This window comes from Furipterus horrens, unplaced genomic scaffold (assembly GCF_987537825.1).
Source record: "Furipterus horrens unplaced genomic scaffold, mFurHor1.1.pri manual_scaffold_13, whole genome shotgun sequence".
NCBI lineage: Eukaryota > Metazoa > Chordata > Mammalia > Chiroptera > Furipteridae > Furipterus > Furipterus horrens.
The window spans coordinates 7,140,634-7,160,712 of NW_028327183.1; the positions used below are offsets into that span (position 1 = coordinate 7,140,634).

A 20,079-nucleotide genomic window follows, 5' to 3' on the forward strand; every position below is an offset into this window, starting at 1 on the left:
CAGCTAGGCAGCACTGCCCGGCCTCGGCGGTCTGGTGCGTGGCCACGCGAGCTGATGGAACATGAGTGGAAATGAGGGGGGGCTATTTCCAGACCACAGCCTTGAGAAGCCTGTCCTTTTGTGCTGGCTTGGGTATAAATAACCGCAAGGCCTTAGGACAGCCCCTCTCCAGTAGGGATCCGAGTGAGAGGGGGAAGCCCCAATGCCACAAGGTCTCCCTGTACGCACTGAATGTGAAAGGGTCCCCCAGTTCCTTTTCCTGAGGCTGAGAAAGGCTGCCATGGAGGGTAACACGGCCGCATGATGAAAGGAGTCCAGGTCTCTGAATAACTAGAGAAATCCTGACGTCCTGAGAAATAAGTGGGTCCTTAGGAATGTTGAGGTCTATTTTAGCGGTTAACATTGCTCGAACCAATAGATCACCCGGAACTCTTAATACAAATTCATTTACCCCCACCTTTCAATGATTAAAAAGGCGGCACACAAATTTAACGTCCATATTTTCTTCTCCACATAATACAAATGGTTTATGCAATTCTGATATGGTGGTAGTTTTAAAATCAGTCAACACTAAGTGCATCACTTAAATTTTAATATAAAGGTAGATCATCTATTTTAAAATCACAATTACAAGGGAAAAGATGTATCTATACACCAACTTTACATACATATGAAATACGAGACTTTGAAGCCCTAATGTTTCAAAAGGGTTCACCTTCCTCCATACAAAGCGAGTGTATTTGGCAACGATACTATTGATCTTAAAAACGGTAAGTAAATACACTTTTGAGATGGGGTGCTTTGTCTCACGTGCACAGCTCCCCGAGGCTGGTTTCCTCCTCAGCACCCTGGGCTCACCAGGAGGTGATCCAAAGCAAACCAGCCCAGGTTTTTAGGGAAAAACGCTTGCTGGGAACATCACTGCCTGTGCATTCCTCTTCTATGAAGAAGCTGTTCCCACCCGCATGATTCTGAACAGTGTGTTGATATTGTTGCTTCGAATCGCATCTCGACAGGCGGTGATCACCTGGTTCTTGGGTTTGCCGACTGTGAGAAGAAACATCAAATCAGAACAATCTGAAAGGTTATTAGAAGCGAAATGATAAATCAGAGGCCAGCTTTAAAACGGCGTCAAGCCAGGGCAGAAGAGTCACATGTAGTGCACGTGCGACTCATTTATCTTACCCCTCCCTAAAAAAGATACCTTTGTGAGCTTCATCACAGACCAGACCAAGAGACCATTTCAAACCTAGAAACCAAAAGTCTGTTTTATAGAAAAGGATCCAAGCTCATCCACCTACCGAAGAGTATTTCTAAAACGAGGCCAAAAGCACTGACCCAAAAGAGCAGATTTTAGGTATAAATCTCTGGCTATACTTTTTCCTTCCTTTGGTTTACTTTATTGCTCTTTTTCTAAATTTTAAGTTGGACACTTAACGCATTAATTTTCAGTCTCCTCCCCGCCTTCTTTAATAGGGGTATTTAAGGCATTCCTTTTGGGTATATGGCACTGGATTTTTCTTTAGAGGACGCAGCAAGGTCTAAGAAAAGGAGCCAAAAGCTTTCTTTTCCTTTGAAATCTGGACCCCCATTAAAGCCGAACAACCGGCTGACTGCAACTCAAGTGACCGGTGCCAGCGGGAGTGTTAAGAGCAGCTTTATAACAGATACAGGCTCCACTATGGACCCTCAGAGCGGCCACCATCTTCAACGGCTCTCACCCCCAGGTTACCAGTAACGGCGCTACAGAAAGAGACGCACCACGCAGGCGCCCTGCTCTCTGAATTGCCTGATTGACGGCTTTGAGGTTTCCCAGCAGCTCGGTGTGGTTGTTACAGCGAATTTTATATCCATTTAGCAAGTCTTTATTAAGATCATAGAGCTCCATATAGCGATTCTTCATTGTTTTCCTGTGTAAATCAAGAGAAATTTGGCATCATTGTACCTCAGTGGCAGACTTAAACGAAACTGTGCAAACTTCTTAGGCACATAAAGAAAAGCTGGATTGTCATTAACAGGGTAACTATTAAAGCTTGCCTTAAAAACACTGAAAATTTTCTATCTAAGTAATCATCTAGTTTTTCCAAATAAATGGAAGACAAGTGGTCGTCCTTCAGTGCTGGTCCATAGTTAGTTTGAATTTAGGAGCCAAGAACTATCAAGTGCCCACTCTGGTGGGGGGGTAGGGAAAAGTGAGAAAGATTCATTAGACCTGCCCATGTCTATTTTGACCTTTTTATTGTAAAATATAACACACATTCAAAAAAATTAATGAAACAAATGTTTACTGGCCAAGAAAAAGGACATTGCAGCATCCCAGAGGCGTCCCACTGTGCACCTTCTGAATACAGTCCCCCCCTCCCCTAGGACAAAATACTGTCTCATTTGGTTCTCTCTTCCCTGCGTTTCTTTATTTTTTTATCGTCTGTGTAGGCTTCCCAAGTGATATAGTTTAGTTTCATCTGTTTCCAAACTATATATAAATGGAAGCATTTTTGTACATATTCTTTCGAGTCTTACTTCTTTCAGTCTCCATAGTGTCTGTTAGATCTGTCCACGGTGGGACGTGTCACTGAGAGACATGCATTCTCCCTGCGAGTAGTGTCCCACGGTACGGACATACAATATATCCATTACCCCGTTGAGCCTGGTTTGGATCGTTTCCACTTTGGGATTCTTATGAACACTGTTTTTATGAACATTCATATACAAATACCCTGGTTTCTAAGTGCACACGTTTTCCTAGGTTACAAACCACGACAAGTGCTGGGTCATAGGGCACGCACATTTTCAACTCTACTGATAACGCCAAGTTATTTCCCAAAGTCCTTGTACTGGTAGCGTCACAGGGCCACTATTCTATATGGCTGACATGTGTCACCGTGCGGCTGTCCTGGCCACGGTGAATACTCACATGTCCCTCATCAGACGAGCATCCTCGGCTCGGACCAGCAAACTTCGGATCAGGTTAGAATTATCAGCCATATCCGCACTGAGCTTCTGATGTGTTGAATGATATTCATCCACCTGGAGACCAAGGACACTCAGGAACTAAAAGCACCTCCAGACTCCCTGAACACCAGACAGACTGAGGAGACGCTGTCTACCACACACCAAGGCCCTCTCCTTTCCCCTGGTGACTCAGACCATCTCAGCTACCCACTGTGCCATCTGCTCCCCAGGGCACTCGGATGACACTCCATTTGAATCCTTTCTACGTCTTCTCATGGGAGCCTCGGCCACACACGGATTCACATTTTAGAGATTTGGGGTGGGAGCTCGGTTACTATTTGGGGCCAATCACAATCATTATTTTTCCTTTTCATTTTGAATTTGCGTTGTCAGAAAGCACTAAACCAAAGCACAAAGTAGACACATCAGATAAGGTGAAGGGTTAGCAAAGGAAACTGATCTATAGTTTTAAAATCCTCTCCCAAATCAGATGAAGAAAGCAGGGTGGTCAAGAGCTAACTACTCACTATTGTAAAAGAAATGCTTTAACTAGTGAACTTCCCAATACTGTTCAATTTTCATTTTAAGAATTTGCCAAGTTCTTTCAAACCTGAGCATCATACAACCTACATACAGCGGGAGTACCATCACCCCTAAGAGAAGCATTTCCAACATTACTAAACCACCACGTTCTCATAAGAGAATCCGCCGGGCGCCCATACCTTAACCAGCACGTTTCGTAATTCCTCAAAGTAGGCAGGGAAATCCGCTTCTACCTGAAGGTCTTCAATAGCAAAAAATGACGCCATGGACTGGATGATATTACCAGCCAAATCAATATCATCAGTATTCACAGTGATCTATCCAGAGGGAAAGACGCCAGTTTAGCATCCTCAGATATGAAAGACAAACCGAGCTAAATAAAACAGTACCTGTATTGAACCATATTCCACACATTTATTGAGCATACATGCAATGACAAAAAAGGACTTAGCCCTCGAGGAAATTACAAACCACATTCGTTACTGCTAGGAGCAGGCTAAAAGATCAGTCCTTTAGCCTTAGGGACTAAACCACAAAGTCATTCACGCAGTGAAAATCTTTCTGGTCACCTCTGTATTCCTGACCCTCCCCAGATCAGACAAGGAAGGGCTGAGGGGAAGGAGGGAGGGAGGCAGGAAAACGCTGTTCTAGGAGACAGCCCAGTGTCCAAGATGACGGCCACTAACAGAGCAAGCTGAAACACGTGCTTTTTTGACCTTGAGACTGATGGCACCCACCTCCACGCACACCGAACGGTCAACGCGACGCGAGAACTCTATGTCCACGATGGTAAACGTTACCTCTCCGCTAAGCTTTACTTTTATGTCCAGCTGGCTCCCGTCCCGTAAGGATATGAAGCACACTTGAAACGGGGCATTCTGAATGCTAATGCCTTCTGGGAGCAGGAAGTTCTGATTGAGCCATGTGACAACCTGAAACATGAACGGGATGAAATGAACTTCCACTCCTACATTGAGTCGTTGTTAAGGGTTATTCTTCCTCCTCATCTCATTGCTTGGTAAACAGTTATACCTCCCCACCCCACCCCCAAGAAAACACTGATCTCACTCCCTCTCCCCATCTCCTGCATGTTCTTAAGTAGCATTCAGAATTACATCTGGCCCCACAGCATGCATAATTTAATAGCATGTTCAACTTAGACATCATCTTCTATGCAATGGAGAAACAGTACAGGTGTGATGCTGATTCTGTGGTTATGTCTTAGGCAATGTAATCTGCTTAAAATGATTCCTGTCCATTCTTTAAAAAAAATTTTTTAAATGAAATATTCATGCGTACATAGCACAGACACCATGACACATCCACGCAATAAATTTTAATATTAAAAATAATAATAATAGGACCTTACAGTGGTTTGTAACACAGGTCCCACATAAGAACCACAAAGATTTCGGAAGGGCCCACCTACAGAGTTTCTGGTTCCACTGGCCCAGCAGGGGACCAAGAATCCACATGACGGAAAAGCCTCGCTAAGAATTCTGAGGTCAACCATGGCTCAAGTCCATTGGTATCAGGACTTTCAAGTTTACAAGGTGCTGTCCCACCAATTATGTGATCTTCAGGGCCCCTGTGAGGCAAGATATGCTCACTTACAGATAAGGAAACTGAGGCTCAAACTGGAGAGGGGCATTTCCCCAAAATCACTAAGAATTTAATTAGTTAAGGTAGCACTTGAACCCCAAAATGTTCCCAGCTCTCTTTCCATTTTGACGGGGCTCCCTCTTGAAACACTAAGTCAGGACAACCACACTAAGACCACAGCCGCGGAGGAATGAAGAACTGGTGAGAATTCACCTGTGACTAAGGATTGCTCAGATGTATATTTTTTTCAAAGTGAGAAGAGGTATTTTAGCAATATTTTGTTACAGGTCATAAACCAACTCCAAGCTACATAATTCGCATCATATTTACCACTACCAAATAACTCATTCACGGGATTCCTCCCTCCTCAGAAATAACATCTGAGGGATTCTAAAATGCAAAAGTAGTGACAGAAAAAAGCTGGGTGCTCACTCTCCGGGCCCGTTCTGCGATGCTGAAGTTGACATAACCAAGCGGCTGGCTGGTGGGGCCGGGGCTGGCCAACGCATACATGGAGAATCGCGGGAGCTGTCTCGTCAGTTCAAATACGTGGAACTGGGTGCTGTGGCCGACCAACGGAACACAGAGAACTGAGTGATCAAGGTGATATTTAAGGGTTTCACAGACGGAAAAAAAAAACCCCAAACTATAGGGTTAAAGCACCACAATAATGGGGTTTGGGATTTGTCTTCTACAATCTAGTGGATTTTTTCCCACTAGCTGAGGTTATATATAGCTGTAATATAAAGATACATCCTGACCCTTCCAGTCTTAGTGGTCAACACTAGAAGCTGACAAATCACCAATGAAACATGTTTTTTTTATAACTTTTGTGATTATAAAATTGTGAGACTAAAACCAGAAATAACCATCTTAAACTTAAATATCCTTTTTTAAGATTTCAAATTAGGGAAAGAAGGTTCTGGGCAACCCTTCCTGGGTGGACAGACCATTCGATTGCTTCTGTGGCCCCACAGACTCCCTGGCACAATGGAAAAATCTACACATCTCAGTGCTGTCTGGAAATAAACTGCGGCTTGCAGAGGGTCACCTGCTTCTGAAACCCACGAAGGTTTTCAGGTGCAGATCCACAGGGACGTCTTTGGGAGGTGTAATTGGGATGCAGACAGAGCTGGAAAGGCTGTGAGGGCTGGGGTGTACCACGTGGCTTTCCCCTAGAAAAATTCCCTCTGCAAAAATCAGTACGGCTCGGATGATGGTGTCTGCAGGGAAGAGGGAAAATGGCAGGCGGTTCAAGAGCCACACTCCAAGGCAGCCCAGGCGCGTGCAGACGCCAGCTGTGAACCATTTCTTACCGTTCGAAGTAGAAACGCACAACTCCACGTGAGCGGCCTGCGACTCGGTGCCCAGGCTGACCGAGAGGGCGGTGTGCAGCTTCGTGTTGGCTGGGATGACGCCCCGCTGCCCGTCGGCCTCGTTCAGGGGGCTGCTCTCCTCAGCCTGCCAAACATCCCCCCGCTTCCGACTCAGCCAGCCACCATGCAGTGAACGGACGTCACTTTTAAATAGTACGGCTATTCTGCATCATCTTATTATAGTAATCTGAGTTTTTAGAATTCAGAGGGTTCTCCTCATCAGCGCCCCCTTGCTCTACCCAGCGTTTTCCCAAGTGAAAACACCCTCATCCTTTTCTGTGTTTCAAGTTCACGGTACCCCATCATGCCTTTCACTTCGTGGCTATTGTCCTTTTAAAATACAAAATAAAACTCATTTAGCAGAGCAAATTAAAATACAGTCACGCAGGGCAGGACAAATTGAAATCCTACTCGCCGGCTCATCCTCCAGCCAGTTCGGTACGTACGTATATAGACACACACACACACACACACACACACACACACACACACACGTCCCTGTATTGTCACTTTTTATGTTACTTGTCTTTGAAAAGATGAAAGGCACTCCATACGTATTGCTGCTCCTTTTCACGTCACACCACACGCGCACCCCCATACTTCATTCCTCTGAGCTGCTGCCCATTCCCCAGCATACACCCCCGTCACTGGTCACCAACTAAGCTGCCGCCAACTGGGCACCGCTGCACATGGCGCTGCAGTGAACAGACCGCTTGTGCAAAGATTGCTGCCGCTCAGCTGCCTGGAAGTGGAATTTTAGATGAAAAAATGCCCTATGCATTCTGATCCAGGCAAAAAAGGCTGACTCAGCCCCCACATCTGCCAGGGAGTGGGAGGGAGCCTGCGCGGTGGCTGACTGTGACATGCCCCTCCTTTCACACGTGCCCGTCCTCAGCGTTTCAGGTCCCATCTCCCTCCGTATGGGCCTCACCTTGGCAGCGTCCTCATAGTTACGGAGTTCTAGCAGCAGATTCTGTTTCTTCTGACTCAGCTCTCGGATGAGGTCCTGCTCCACGCTGGTGTCCATGAGGTTCCCTCTCATCTCAGCCGAGCCTGGCAGGTAGCCCCGGACTGAACAGAAGGAACAATCACTCACCACACTCAGGGATATCCCGAGTAGAGCCAGGTCTACTGATAAGTCATCAGTTACCCGGTCTTATAACCCAAACACCTAAGTTCTCGTTGCCCCAACTCAGGTGAACGTATTGGAGCACAAGGACATCAATACAAGCATTTGAGAGTGGAATTTCCGGGCATTCTGGCCAATCAAATTGAAAATATGACTTCTCAAGGATTCTCCCGTCCCAATTTACTTTCCCCGTCCACCGAGCAGCAGATTAACTGAGCGTGGCCACGCATGCAGTAGTCTCCCTCCACCACGCCGGCAACTGCAGAAGAGAAGTTGTCTTTAAAGATGACCTCCCCAGTTCGGTCACTCCGGGCATCGACCTGAAAAGGAAACGAGCCCTTGGAAACTCGCTTCTGCTACTGCTTTTAAAAGCCCCCAGATCTGAAAGGTCAGTCAGTTTAGCGGTTTCCAGGAGTGCTCCATAAGAGCCCCGTGGCTTCTCAGGAGGCACCTAGGACCCTGGGGCAGAGGGAACCATAAGAGGCCTTGACCAGCTGTGTTTTCTTCTTTCTAAATAAGTTATTTTACAGTTGGCCTTCACATAGTATTTCCCTGGGATAAACGGGTGAGCTGAGGGGCAGTACATATAGTACCTAGTGCAAAAGTCCAACCAGCCTGGGTTCCGGTTCCAGCTTTGCCCTTACTATCTGTGGGGTCTCGGGCAAGTTTCTTAACCATCCTGTGCTTGGCCTGTGCTCTGGGATCAATGACAAGAGCCTGAGGACAGTATCTGCACCTACACCTCACAGGGTTGGAATGAGGCCTAAAAGAGTTAACACACACGGCTCTTAGGACAGGGCCTGGCACGAAGAGGTACACGAGAAATGTTAACTATAAAAAATGTATCTTTATTATATAGAAATGTATAAAATATAGTTACATCTAAAGTCTGAAAATGCCATACTAGCCCAACCTTCCACCACAGAGTCAACCTTTTAAAATGCCCTGTTTAAGAGTCCTTCTTCCCCATAAAAACTACTGAGATACCTAGCGAGTCATCCTATCTTCTGTGAGTTTCCTCATCCTAAAAGAGGCAAATACATACTGACTCGTCAGAAATAAATGCATCTCCAAAACCAGAATGAAGACTGACCACTTAAATGATTATTTTGTTCTAAGCAATAACACATCAATCATCAATGAAAGGCCAGCTACAGGAAATCTGGGAGAGCAACCTCTCAGTGACCGACGCCACGCTGCTTCTGTCTTTCCATAAACATCCTTCCGGGCAAAATTTGGCAATGAGTAAATAAAGGAATTTAGGTCATAGCCTTCTGCTGGTCCCTACCCCTCGTCTGGAGAGTATCACATGCATGTATTCATGCTATTAATAACAACATCGGGTAAACCTGAAACTTACAGATGCTAAAGCCTGTGAAGTCATGAGCAGCCTGTATTTTACCAAAGTTCTTAACACATCGGCATAACCCGCTAACTCGGACTGAACTGAACTTGTTTCTTTCTAGCTACTCAAAAGCCTTCAGCCCTGCATTTCCACAATATTTAGCAAACAAGAGGGTCATCTGCTAAGAAACAGAACTCCAAGTTAATATTTATGTGGATCTTCTACTCTTTTGCTTTATTCCACATGGTGGCTTTGCCCTAGAGGAGAGGATGGCCCTCTAACTCACCAGATAATCTAGCCCTGGCCGGGTAGCTCAGTGGGTTAGAGCACAGTCCTGCTACACCAAGGCTGCAGTTTTGATCCTTGGTCAGGGCACATACAAGAATCAACAAATGAATGCATAAATGAGTGGAACAACAAATGGATATTTCTCTCTCTAAAAAATCAATTTAAAAAAAATTTAATTTGCACAGACATTTTTTTAAAAAGTGACCGACTAACAACAAAGTTAACTGGCTAGTTAGACTTATTTTATTTATTCTTTTTGCACCCATGTTCACATGTTGTATCTGTACATTTTCCTTTCCCATGCTATTTCTGCTAAGTGTAGATATCAGTTTTTCTACTTATGTAATGAACTATGCAACTGTATTATCTTTTTTTAAGCTCTGGAACAGATTATATAATAGAAATTCTTTGGAATTTTTGAAGCGTTTAACTATAAAAACATCTAGGCCCAGACTCCTATTTGGAGATAACGTTTGATAACTTCTCAATCTAGAAATTCCTAATTCCTGAATCAATCATAATAATTTATATTCCGCCCTGGCTGGTGTGGCTCAGTGGATTGAGCGCTGGCCTGTGAACTGAAGGGTCACCATTTTGATTCCCGGCCAGGGCACATGCCTGGGTTGCTGGCCAGGTCCTTAGTTGGGGGCATGTGAGAGGCAACCATATTGATGTCTCTCTCTTTCTCCCTCTCTTCCCCTCTCTCTGAAAATAAAATAAATAAAATCTTTTAAAAAAAATGTATATTGCCCCAGAATACAGTCCTTTTTATGGATTTTCAAGTGTCTTAATATGCAACTACACAGTCTTCCCTTACCATTTTTAATACCCATACCAAAACGAAACCAAGTGTAGAAGCAAGAACCAGCATAACAGCAAAAGAAGGTTACAAGGTACTGGCCAAAAGCAAAGCAAAATCAAAGAGAAGACAGGATGAGCTGATCTCCAGGCAATCCGACAGACAAGGAAGTTAGGGCAAGTGGTATCCATGGGGACCTGGCAGCTACGCAGGCCGTTTCTAACACAACAGTCCTGACTTGCCAAAAGACTGTAGAAAATTCTGATTTGAAGTCAAATAAAGAAAAGAAAGTAAAAAGTTTATTTTGAAGTTATAGCTGGTATTATTCCCATTAATTCTAGGTCTTCAGTCAATTTTAAGACTTATCAGAAAAAGGCTATACAAACAGTTCTCTATTCGCTTACTAAAAGTCCTTGTTGTTCTGGTCTAGGCCTAGGGCCAGCCTGCCTGTATGGATTCTCAGTCCTTCAAGGAAGAGATTTAGAAAGAATCTTCTTGAGATTATCACCCAAACAGGGTCATAGGCAAAAAGGACACTCACATACTCTGCAGTGTTGATAACGATAGCAGGAAGAAAAATTGTGGAAGGATTAATGAAGTTAAATTGGAAGCACAGCCCAGGAAGGCAAGTTTGTGTCCTCAGGTTGCTGTTCTGAATCACAGAGCCAACATGTCTCAGACAACTATGACTTTGAATTATACCTGAACTCTGTAATTCCAGCTTACCTTCCCATTGGACCAACCAGTTATCAGTTCGCACACTCCATCAGAATTAAGGTCGAAAGCATGGATGCTCATGGCCTGATTTTTGGACTGAAAAGGAATTCCAATCATTAGTATGGAACTCTCTCGATCTGTGTGCAACCCCTGCCCATCGGAGGCTGAATCATACTGACTTTAATTCTCCAGCATCGGGCTGTTCTGTCGTAAACTCCAACTGTGCCGTTGGACAGGGCATAACCAAACCGACTGCCGTACATGGGGCAAAGAGAGGTGATTACCTGCAAAATAACGACGACAATAATAATAACACATAAAAATACAGCAACTTCTCATTAAGGCTCAATTTCATATGAAGTATGTCTTTATAAAGCTATGTGTGTGAAAATTAGATTTCAAAGCACTTCCAGTTCATTAGTGGGTAAGGTGTTCCTCGTCTGTGACCGAGCTCATCGATCTCAGAGGTTGGATAGTCAGAGCAAAATAAACTCACAGAGTTTGCCATTTTAGATCAAGCTTATGTGGCAAGTCTCAGCACATTGCAAAAAGAAATATACTAAAATTGAGGGCTAAAGGAGGAAGTAAGCTGAGCACACGAGATCTAGAGTAGGTACAGTAGGTATTATACACACTAACTCAAAAAAGTTTTAATGATTATTCCAATTTCCCTAACTTATCATAGCCCATGGTCTAAATGTTAAAAAGACTCAAAATCCATAACTGATCATGTTTTATGTGTATACTTTTCTTTCTATGACATAATTTGTTTGCTAGAAATGAAAGGTATTTTTCAGGAAAACAAAACAAAACACAGTCCTTTGAAGAGTGAAAAGCCAAACACATGCACCTGTGTATGTATGTATGTGGCAATATACAGAATACACATATTACACAGAAATATTTAGAGGATTGTTTTGGGATTCAACATTTCAAAAGGACAGATTTTTAGAAACGAAACAAAATTACCTTTTAAAGTTAAAACCAAAGCTTAATAGCCGCTGTGACCCTGCAGACATACTTTCACATTCTGACCCTAATACAAGAGATACTAAGAAACAAATTGTATAAAGCAGAGAATAGTTATGTAATCCCCTCTATGCCCACAGCTTTCCTACAAAACCGCCCACGTCACCCGGCTCGGAACACAAAGTGCCGCGCAGGATTTCAGAATTCTTTCACTCGAGGCGTCCCTCTGGCAATACTTAGTCCTGCTGCACTGCCAACGAATTAGGATTTGACTGATGTGAAAAAACACATTTGAGCTAGGGGCAAACTCCAACTGAGAGGACAGGAAAAGGGCCCTGAAGGGAACAATTTTCTAAAGTCCATGTTTTCATAAATTTAGGGCCCAGATTCCCCTAGGTCCCCTAGCCCTTCCTTCGCTCAGTAGTTTCTTTCTTTTGGGGACCAGAGGACCAGCAGTCACCTCGAAGCCCGAGCTCTCTTTCATGTTCTCCTGGCCTCTTCCAGGACTTAAGAAAAAGTTATTTCAAAGGATGCTCCCTCCTCACATCTAGTATTGACAAAAAACAGAAACCCAACAGAAGCTGAATGATTCCCACCAAATGGGGGGAAATTTACTATAGGCTTGAATGAAAGGGCAAAGACAATGCAAGCGACAGCCCTGCAGGCCCGTGATTCCCACGCTGGTTTTCTTCTTTTTGAGGGGAGGAGGGTGAACAAACCCAAGAATCTAAGGAAAGCTAAGGACCCTCTCGCCACATAAGCCGGAACCCCCTGTACAGACATATCTTCAGAACCCTGCTTCCCACACTCTCTCCTTCCTTTCCTCTCTGTCCGTGACCAGGACTTCACGGTCACAGGGGCTACAAGCACAGAAACAGTGCAGCGGGGCTGTGTGAAATCCAGGGCTCTCGCTCACGGATAACCGTCACTTAGTTAAAATCACAGACAGCACGTTGTATCTGAACCCGCCAGTTTTGCCTTTTGGCCTCCTCTGCAGCTCGGGGAACAGAAGCCTCGCTTGTGTAGGTGGCGGGAAGCAAGGGCAAGTGGTCCGGGGCAGTTCTGAGGCCCGACTCACGAGCCCCACCCGACTAGGTGTATAGAATCCCGCCATTCGGACCTCCCAGTCTCCCTTCCACTGTCTTTTATTTCCTGTCCATTGACAGCATCCACAAGCCATTGCTCCTTTATCCTCTTCAGCCTTAATTCAGAATATTCTAATTCTTTTTTCTGCTTCCTTCTCACTCAGTCCTGGAAAACCAGCAGCATGTATCCTAAGAATGTAAAGACTACAGAGAATAAGGGCGATCTTAGGCACTGCTTTTAAAAAATGAACTTCATAAACTCTTTAGGAAACCTATCAGGTTCAGCAACATGAAGTCACTCTAATCACAAAGAAACCAGCCAAGTTCTCTAACATCTAATTTTCAAGTTTACCTACAGAAAGGTGCCTGAGAAGTACTTAGTTTGAATTTAGAGAGAAAGTATAAAAACCTCATTTATGCACTTCATTCAATCCCACTTAATAGACACGAGGAGGCAGAAGAAGACAAGGCACAAAGGTTCCAATCCTGACCAAGCCACCTAATAGCCATGACCTCGTGTGTATAATCTAACAAAGAAATTTGACGTCAGTGTCACCTGTGAAACGGGAATAACTGTGCCTCCTTTCTCATAGGGCAGATGTAGGGTTAAAAGCGTTAGCTCGTGTGAGGCACTTAGAAGAGTGCCTGGCATGTATTCCGCACACAATAAAGAGCTGCCATGATGATAAGGATAATGATGGTGTAACTCATTTTAAAAAATGCCTTTCTGCTCAGTAACTTTCCTCTGTGTAATCAGTCTTCCCCAAATAGCTCTCATACAAGCGTTTTCAACGCCTCCCTGGAAGGTGCAGCGCCGTTTCATCCCCGCGGCGCTTACCCTAACAGTGTCGGGGCTGCGCACAGGTGCCCTGCTCGCCCGTTTGATGCTGTGTTTGTGCCGGCCTGTCTTGCCCAAGGTTAGCAGGATTCTGAGGCGGCACTTCTTACCTCTGTTTCTGTCATTTCTATCACAATCTCATCTTCTTTAAAAACTCGGATATCAAAATCCTCGGATCCAACAAGAAGCTTTAAAAAAAAATCATACACATTTAGTTCAGCAAGGGAAAACAGAACAATTTCCACATATAAAGCAAAAAATTGCATAAGGTTTCGTATGTTGCTACTGCTCCCCCAGACTTTCAGCCTCCCAGCAATCCAATGCTCAGGACTGTGAAGGTCAACAAATTCAGTCAGCGAAGAAACAGTGATTTTCTCCTGCCACGTGAGCTGTGCCTCCCGCCGGGATATGGTCTCCAGCACACACGGGAAGATGCTCCCCGGGTCAGCACCTGTCTGCCTGCAGATGGAAGCCCCATTTCAAATGCCAGGGCCCAGTAGTTGGGGACAAGGGAGAGCTAAGTCGCCACCCAGCACAGCACATCACTGGCTGCTCAAGAAGCTAATTTCTAGAGTAACTATGAGAATCATTTCAAAGGCTGAGAGTCGATCATTAACACTTCTAAATCCCTGAAAATGGTGGCCAAAATTGAAAACGATTTACTGAGATGGTTCAAAAGCATCAGGAGCAAGTTCTAAGACTGTAATTATGATTGCGGTCCCATCAACTATTCTGCCCTCCCTCCCTGTCCTTATCTTTGAAACATCATGGCCTTGATCTTCGTAACAGACAAAGGGATTTATCGTTCAAAAGAGAAAAGAAAGACAAATGAGGCCAGTTAGCACATTATCTAGGCAACAGAGCACCAAGAGCAACCGTGAGAAGCTAACACTTCTCTCAACACTAATGTCACTGTCATGGGAAAATTTATTCATCTGAATACAAAGAGGAGTATCTCCTCCCCCGCATACCTCTTTCTTCCCATCACTGTCAAAGTCACACAAGGCCAAGGAATGAACATTGTCTCCAGTAACCTGGAAATAAAACCCAGTATCATGAATATGTCCTCTCTTTTCACTTCATCTGACTATAATAGTTACATGAAAGAGAAGATTATACAAACCACTAACAGGTGTTATTCAAATTTGACATATCCTTTTTATTAATGTGCAGAATTATAAATATGGTGCCATTTTGTTTTCTCTTATTCATTACGGTCAATGGTAAAAACAAATAAATAAAGAACATTAAAGTAAAATGTTTAAGAGTACTAAAACGAGTGTTTTGCCCTTCCTACCGTCCAGAAGAGATCATTTCCTTCATGATCAAAACCTTGCAGAGCACAATTTCCACCAACAATTGCTAGAGGAGAGGAAATGTCTCCCAACGTCCCCAACACAACTGCATTGGCCCCATCTGCCACCTGTGAAGAAGAAAGATATAAAACCTCAGATAATAAGGATGTACAGGCACACTGGAGGTAATGTACATGCTTATCTTTATTTGGATACTCAAATTCCTCTGTTGTCGTTTGTGAGAAGCCACATGGTCTCCTGAGAGGCAGGCCAGGGCTGTCCACTGAGGACAGTCACTGTGGCGTACATGTGCTGATGCAAAGGGGTACCCCCAGGCCCCTGGAGATACACACTAATCTGCTACAATAAACTGCTACAAAGTCCAAGGCTCTCTGGCATATTTGGTCAAACATTATTCTAGGTCTTTCTATGAAGATATTTTTTCCATGAAGCTAACACTTAAACCAGTAGCCTTTGAGTAGAGCAGATTACCCTGTATAATGTGGGTGACCTTCATCCAGTCAGTTAAACACCTTAACAGAACTGATCCCTAAGGAAGGAAGAATTCTGCCACCAGCCTGCCTTCAGACTTGAGTTTCAACATTAATTCTTCCCAGGGTCTCCAGCCTGCTAACTGATCCTGCAAATTTTGGACGTGCTAGTCTCCCCAACTGTGTGCACCAATTCTTTAAAATATATCCCTCCCCACTTCTCTCTCTATATATACGCCTCCTATTAATTCTCTTTATCTGAAGAACCCTGACTAATACAGTCCTAAACTCAATGCCAGTCTTGTACAAAAACATAGGAAGTGTATCTGTGTGACCAAAGATTTCTTAGAAGGGCAGAAAAAGCACTAACCATTAAATCAAAAAGTTGATCGGCTGACTTCATCAAAATTCAAAACTTTTGCTCATCAAAAGACATCTACCTATTGCCATAAGCCACATACTGGGAGAAAATAGTTATCATATATAAATCTGACAAAGAACTTGTACCCAGTATATCCAAAGAACACCTACAAATCAATAAAATATAAACTACCAATAAACAGGCAAAAGACTTAAACACTTCACAAAAGATATATTAATGGGCACTAAGCACAGGAAAAAATGTTCTACATCGCTGCTCTTGAGGGAAAAACAAAATGAAACCGGTTAGCGACCATGACCAAATAAATTAAGTGACACGTACATAAAGCAGATGCAAGTGGAAAACTCATCATGTTGTTGAATAACAGTGTAACAGTCACACCATAAACCAAAATAAATGTCTGATCTCTTTCAAGCATAACAAAAATGAAGATTAGTGGGTAATGGGAATTTGGGGGTTATAACAGGTGTACTTGCCTCTCTGTAGAAAAGATCTGAATTATTGTAGACATCGTAAGCCAAAAGATTAGTCTGTGTCCCCACCAAAAGGGTATCATAGCCAAGTTCAGGGTTCAATACTCCTGCAGTGAGGCAGCTGACAGCCTGATTAATGTTCAGAAGAGAAACATCAGACTCCAGGGGACTCTGGAAGACTCTGGGAGCACTGAAATGCCGACTCCGTGTGTGAGGATTGTGAATAAAAACCTAAAACAGAAAGAGTTAATTACATTCCCTTAAAGTACCAAAAATGTAAATTAACATCCTTTTTCTTTTTAAAGACTGAGGTTATTAACAGATATCAATACTAACACAAAGTCACTTGATTCGCCTATGAAACTTACTTATAAACCCATACCACAGTTCTGCACATGGCTGATTTTCAGCCACTATGAATTGTGGGAATCCCGGGTTCTTGGCCTTGGAAAGAACAAGGTAATGGACAAGGTCATGGACAAGGTCTAGCTGTTGCTTTCCAGGGCAGCTCAATGCTACACCCCCACACACCCCACAGGTTGTCAAAGCACTCTGCCCGACCAGCCTTTGTCTAATCAACCTAGAGGAAGCTGCTACCTGCTTCACAACCAATCATAGAAAACAGAATAATAAACACTTCCTTAGGTATCTTTCATCCACAGGAAAACACGAATGTTCAACTTGTAAGAAACCCCTTTAAAAAACCCCCTTGCTCAGGGTCAGAAACCAGATAAATCAATAGCTCCACATTGACGACAGAGTCCCAATACAATGAGCACGTCCTGTTTCTGGAAACACAGGCCCCAAGCATCAAGGAGGGCTCTCGCCTGTAGCCTTACCTGGACTGTTTGACTGTTTTTGAAGGAGAATAGTTGAGTATTATTTGGATTGTAAAATATTACCAATTTTTTAAAAAGTCTCAAGATAAAAAATCTGACCAGAACTTTGAACATAAGGTATCCAATTACACAGGATACATGACTTTCTCACTCTCTCTCTCTCTCTTTCTCTCTCTTTCTCTCTCTCTCTCCCCCATCTTCAGAAACAAACCTTGAATCAAGTGCTCCTGCCACCTGCTCTAGGTCACATTCTAATGGAAGGGTTTCCATAGAAACCTCTGCCTCATCTTCTTGCTTCTGCCCGGAGAGTCGGCCCTCTGCATCTCTGTTGCAGTACTAGCCAGAGTCATATCTAAAACAATCAAATCCCAGCTCCCATTGGAATCAAAGCCAAGGTCTTCACTGTGGCCTATAGGCCATATACGATCTGGCCCTGGGCTCCCTCACTGCTTCCCCCATTTCAGCCTCAGCAGCCTCCCTATGTTTCTGGAACACAGCAAGCACATTTCTACCTCAAAGCCTTTGCATTTGCTGATCTCTCTGCCCAAAAGGTACTTACCCCACATATCTTCAGGGCTTATTGCCTTCAAATCCCTGGTCCAGTTACCTTATCAGAGACCTGTCTGCTCACCCTGCCTAAAATAGCCATCTCCGTCATCCCGATCCCCTTTCTCTTTTCTCCCCGCAATGGAGACATTATATTTGAGTGAGCAAGATTTTAGATAGGTAGATACATTTTGCCCAGTTAGTTGTCTGGCTCTTTCTCTCAAATGTAAGCTCTATGGGGGTGAAACTTGATTGTCACATTCACCCTTGCACCTACAGAGCTAAGAACAGTGCCTAGCACATAGTAAGACCTCAATAAATTATGGGCTGAGCTACTATCAACGGGCCCTTCCAGTCTGTTTATTTAAGTGCTATGCACCTACAGCAGAACCAATATAAATTTCTTTCTGGCATTTGTCAGTGCTTCTTTACAATAACAAATCACATTATTATGTGCCAGAGCCTGTGCTAAGCGCTTTACTCCATTAAACTACTTCATGAAAATGAATCATTATATCATGAGATAACATACAACGCAGGTGGAAGTGTCTTAAAAATGATAAATCATTATATAAATGTTTTATTCGTTATTAAATCTACAGTGGTCAGAGAACATACTCTAATCTCATTTCCATGACTTTCTAGTTGAGTGACCTCATGTATTACTTTGGACCTCTCTGAACTGCTAGTCAGAAAAACGGGAGTAATAAAAAAAAAAATAACTGCTAACAATTAGTGATCGTTTTCTATATGCCAAGCGCTTCATATGTATTGACTTATTTAGTGGTCATAATAACCCTATGTGATAGATACTATTATTAAGTGCCTTGCCCAAGGGCATGAAATTAGTAGGTACTGGAGCCAGGGTCCAACACACCTGTGCTATGCTGCTGCCCTTGGCATTGTCACAAGAATGCTGAGATAATGAACATAATAATAACACTTTGTTAGAGCTACAGCACGTGGGTGTCACTGTGTCCCATGTATTTGGGGCGAGCCTCCATCAGTATACAGCGACTTGATTGGCTTTGTCTGTTGTCCTTCTGTATGATAAGCTTTCAGAAAGCAGGGACTCCAGCTTTATCTTTGAATCTACATCTGACCCAGAGTAGGTGTTCAGCCCCAGTCTGATGACTGTTGAATGATCACGTCTCTCACCTTGCACAGCACCTGGCACACAGTAAACGCCGAATAGGTACTTAGTGAATGAATTATAGGGAAAGGTGTGAACGTACAAGAATACAGATCAAAAGCGCAATCTGAATCTTCTCATTTGGGGGGTCTTTGTATCCTTTTATTTTATCATCAAGTTGTTTGGCTCGAGGCCGTCGGAGACAGTGGACCGAGGCCAGGGTAACAGAGGTCCTGGGCTGGAGTCCGAGTCTGTTACCACGGCGGACCCGGACCGGCCCCTTGCCCCTTCTGGGGACCTCTTTCCTAAGCGCCCTATCTGCACAGGGACTCCAACACTGTCCGAGCCTAAGTGCCTGAAGGCAAAGCAACTGCTCAGAAAAGCCATTTATGCGAGACCCCGTTATTCATTATTCCGCGCAGGCTTGAGAACTACAGGGAGACGGCCAACCGGTTGCCGGGCAACCCTGGCTAGGGGCGGGGTCGGAGCTGAGGGGCGGGGCCGCATGGGAGCGGCCCGCTGAGCTCTTGGGACTGCAAGAGCCCGGGCTCCGCGCGGGTGGGAGCGGTTACCTTGCCCGCTTGGGTGGCGGCCGCCAGGCACGGGTGCGTCCCGTCGTAGCGCCCTATGGCCACCATGCGGGGGTTGATTTTGTGGCGCAGTTTCAGGGTGAACACGGGCAGCAGCATGCTGGCGGCGGCTGTGGGGAGGACGGCTGGTGGCCCGAGGCCGGTGCAGCGGAGCGGGTCTCACCCGTTGCGGTCAGGGACGCGGGGATCAGACCAACTCGGCTGCAGCAGCCTAGGCCCGGCGAGTCACAGCGCGGGCCCCAGGTGCCCCACCCCCGGGCCGCCGGCTGCTTCTGCGGTTGCGCAGGCCCGCCCAGCTGCTTCTGCGGCTGCGCAGTCGAGCCTCTCCCGAGACCGCCTGGACTTTGTTTCCTTTCGGTGATGGAGTCCTTTGTTCTGCTCCTGCAACTTACCCGCCTTGCTTTCCACGTCATTGACGTATCCACAGTGGTCCTGCCTTGGACCAGCGCACCCCCGGGGCTGCTCCTTCTAGCATGACAACCAAGCTGCGCCCCGCAGATTACGCCCACTGCTACCCCACTCCAAAGAGCTATTAGTTCAAGAAATGACTTGAAAGCCTGCCCTGCCCCTTATTTTTAGCTGTTGTGCTGTTGCAAACCGCAGTGGTTACCTGCAGTGAGTGTCCCACGCCTCTCCCAGACAACAAATCACGCTTTAGTTTAAGTAGCCCACCGCCCCTTGGAAGAGT

General features: G+C 44.7%; 1 protein-coding gene across 1 annotated transcript; it reads right to left on the reverse strand.

Moving 5' to 3' along the window:
* Positions 1-619: 619 nt before the first annotated feature.
* Positions 620-19,645, reverse strand: BBS2 (Bardet-Biedl syndrome 2). The gene is made up of 17 exons (XM_090259952.1): positions 19,374-19,645; positions 16,288-16,515; positions 14,941-15,066; positions 14,615-14,677; positions 13,754-13,831; positions 10,931-11,035; positions 10,761-10,847; positions 7,787-7,922; positions 7,405-7,544; positions 6,414-6,558; positions 6,149-6,320; positions 5,530-5,659; positions 4,296-4,427; positions 3,675-3,812; positions 2,915-3,027; positions 1,762-1,910; positions 620-1,047 (listed from the first exon to the last, which is right to left on the reverse strand). The coding sequence occupies exons 1-17, from the start codon at positions 19,488-19,490 to the stop codon at positions 941-943; spliced, it is 2,166 nt and encodes a 721-aa protein (XP_090116078.1). The 5' UTR covers positions 19,491-19,645; the 3' UTR covers positions 620-940.
* Positions 19,646-20,079: the final 434 nt, after the last annotated feature.

What these genes read in the sequence shown, in the direction of transcription:
- BBS2 (XM_090259952.1), bottom strand. Translation starts at nt 19,490, where the DNA reads ATGCTGCTGCCCGTGTTCACCCTGAAACTGCGCCACAAAATCAACCCC. An exon ending in ACTATGAGGACGCTGCCAAG is followed by an intron (nt 6,559 to 7,404) that starts GTGAGGCCCATA and finishes GATGTTTGGCAG; the next exon opens with GCTGAGGAGAGCAGCCCCCT. An exon ending in AAGTAAAGCTTAGCGGAGAG is followed by an intron (nt 3,813 to 4,295) that starts GTAACGTTTACC and finishes CCCTCTGGATAG; the next exon opens with ATCACTGTGAATACTGATGA.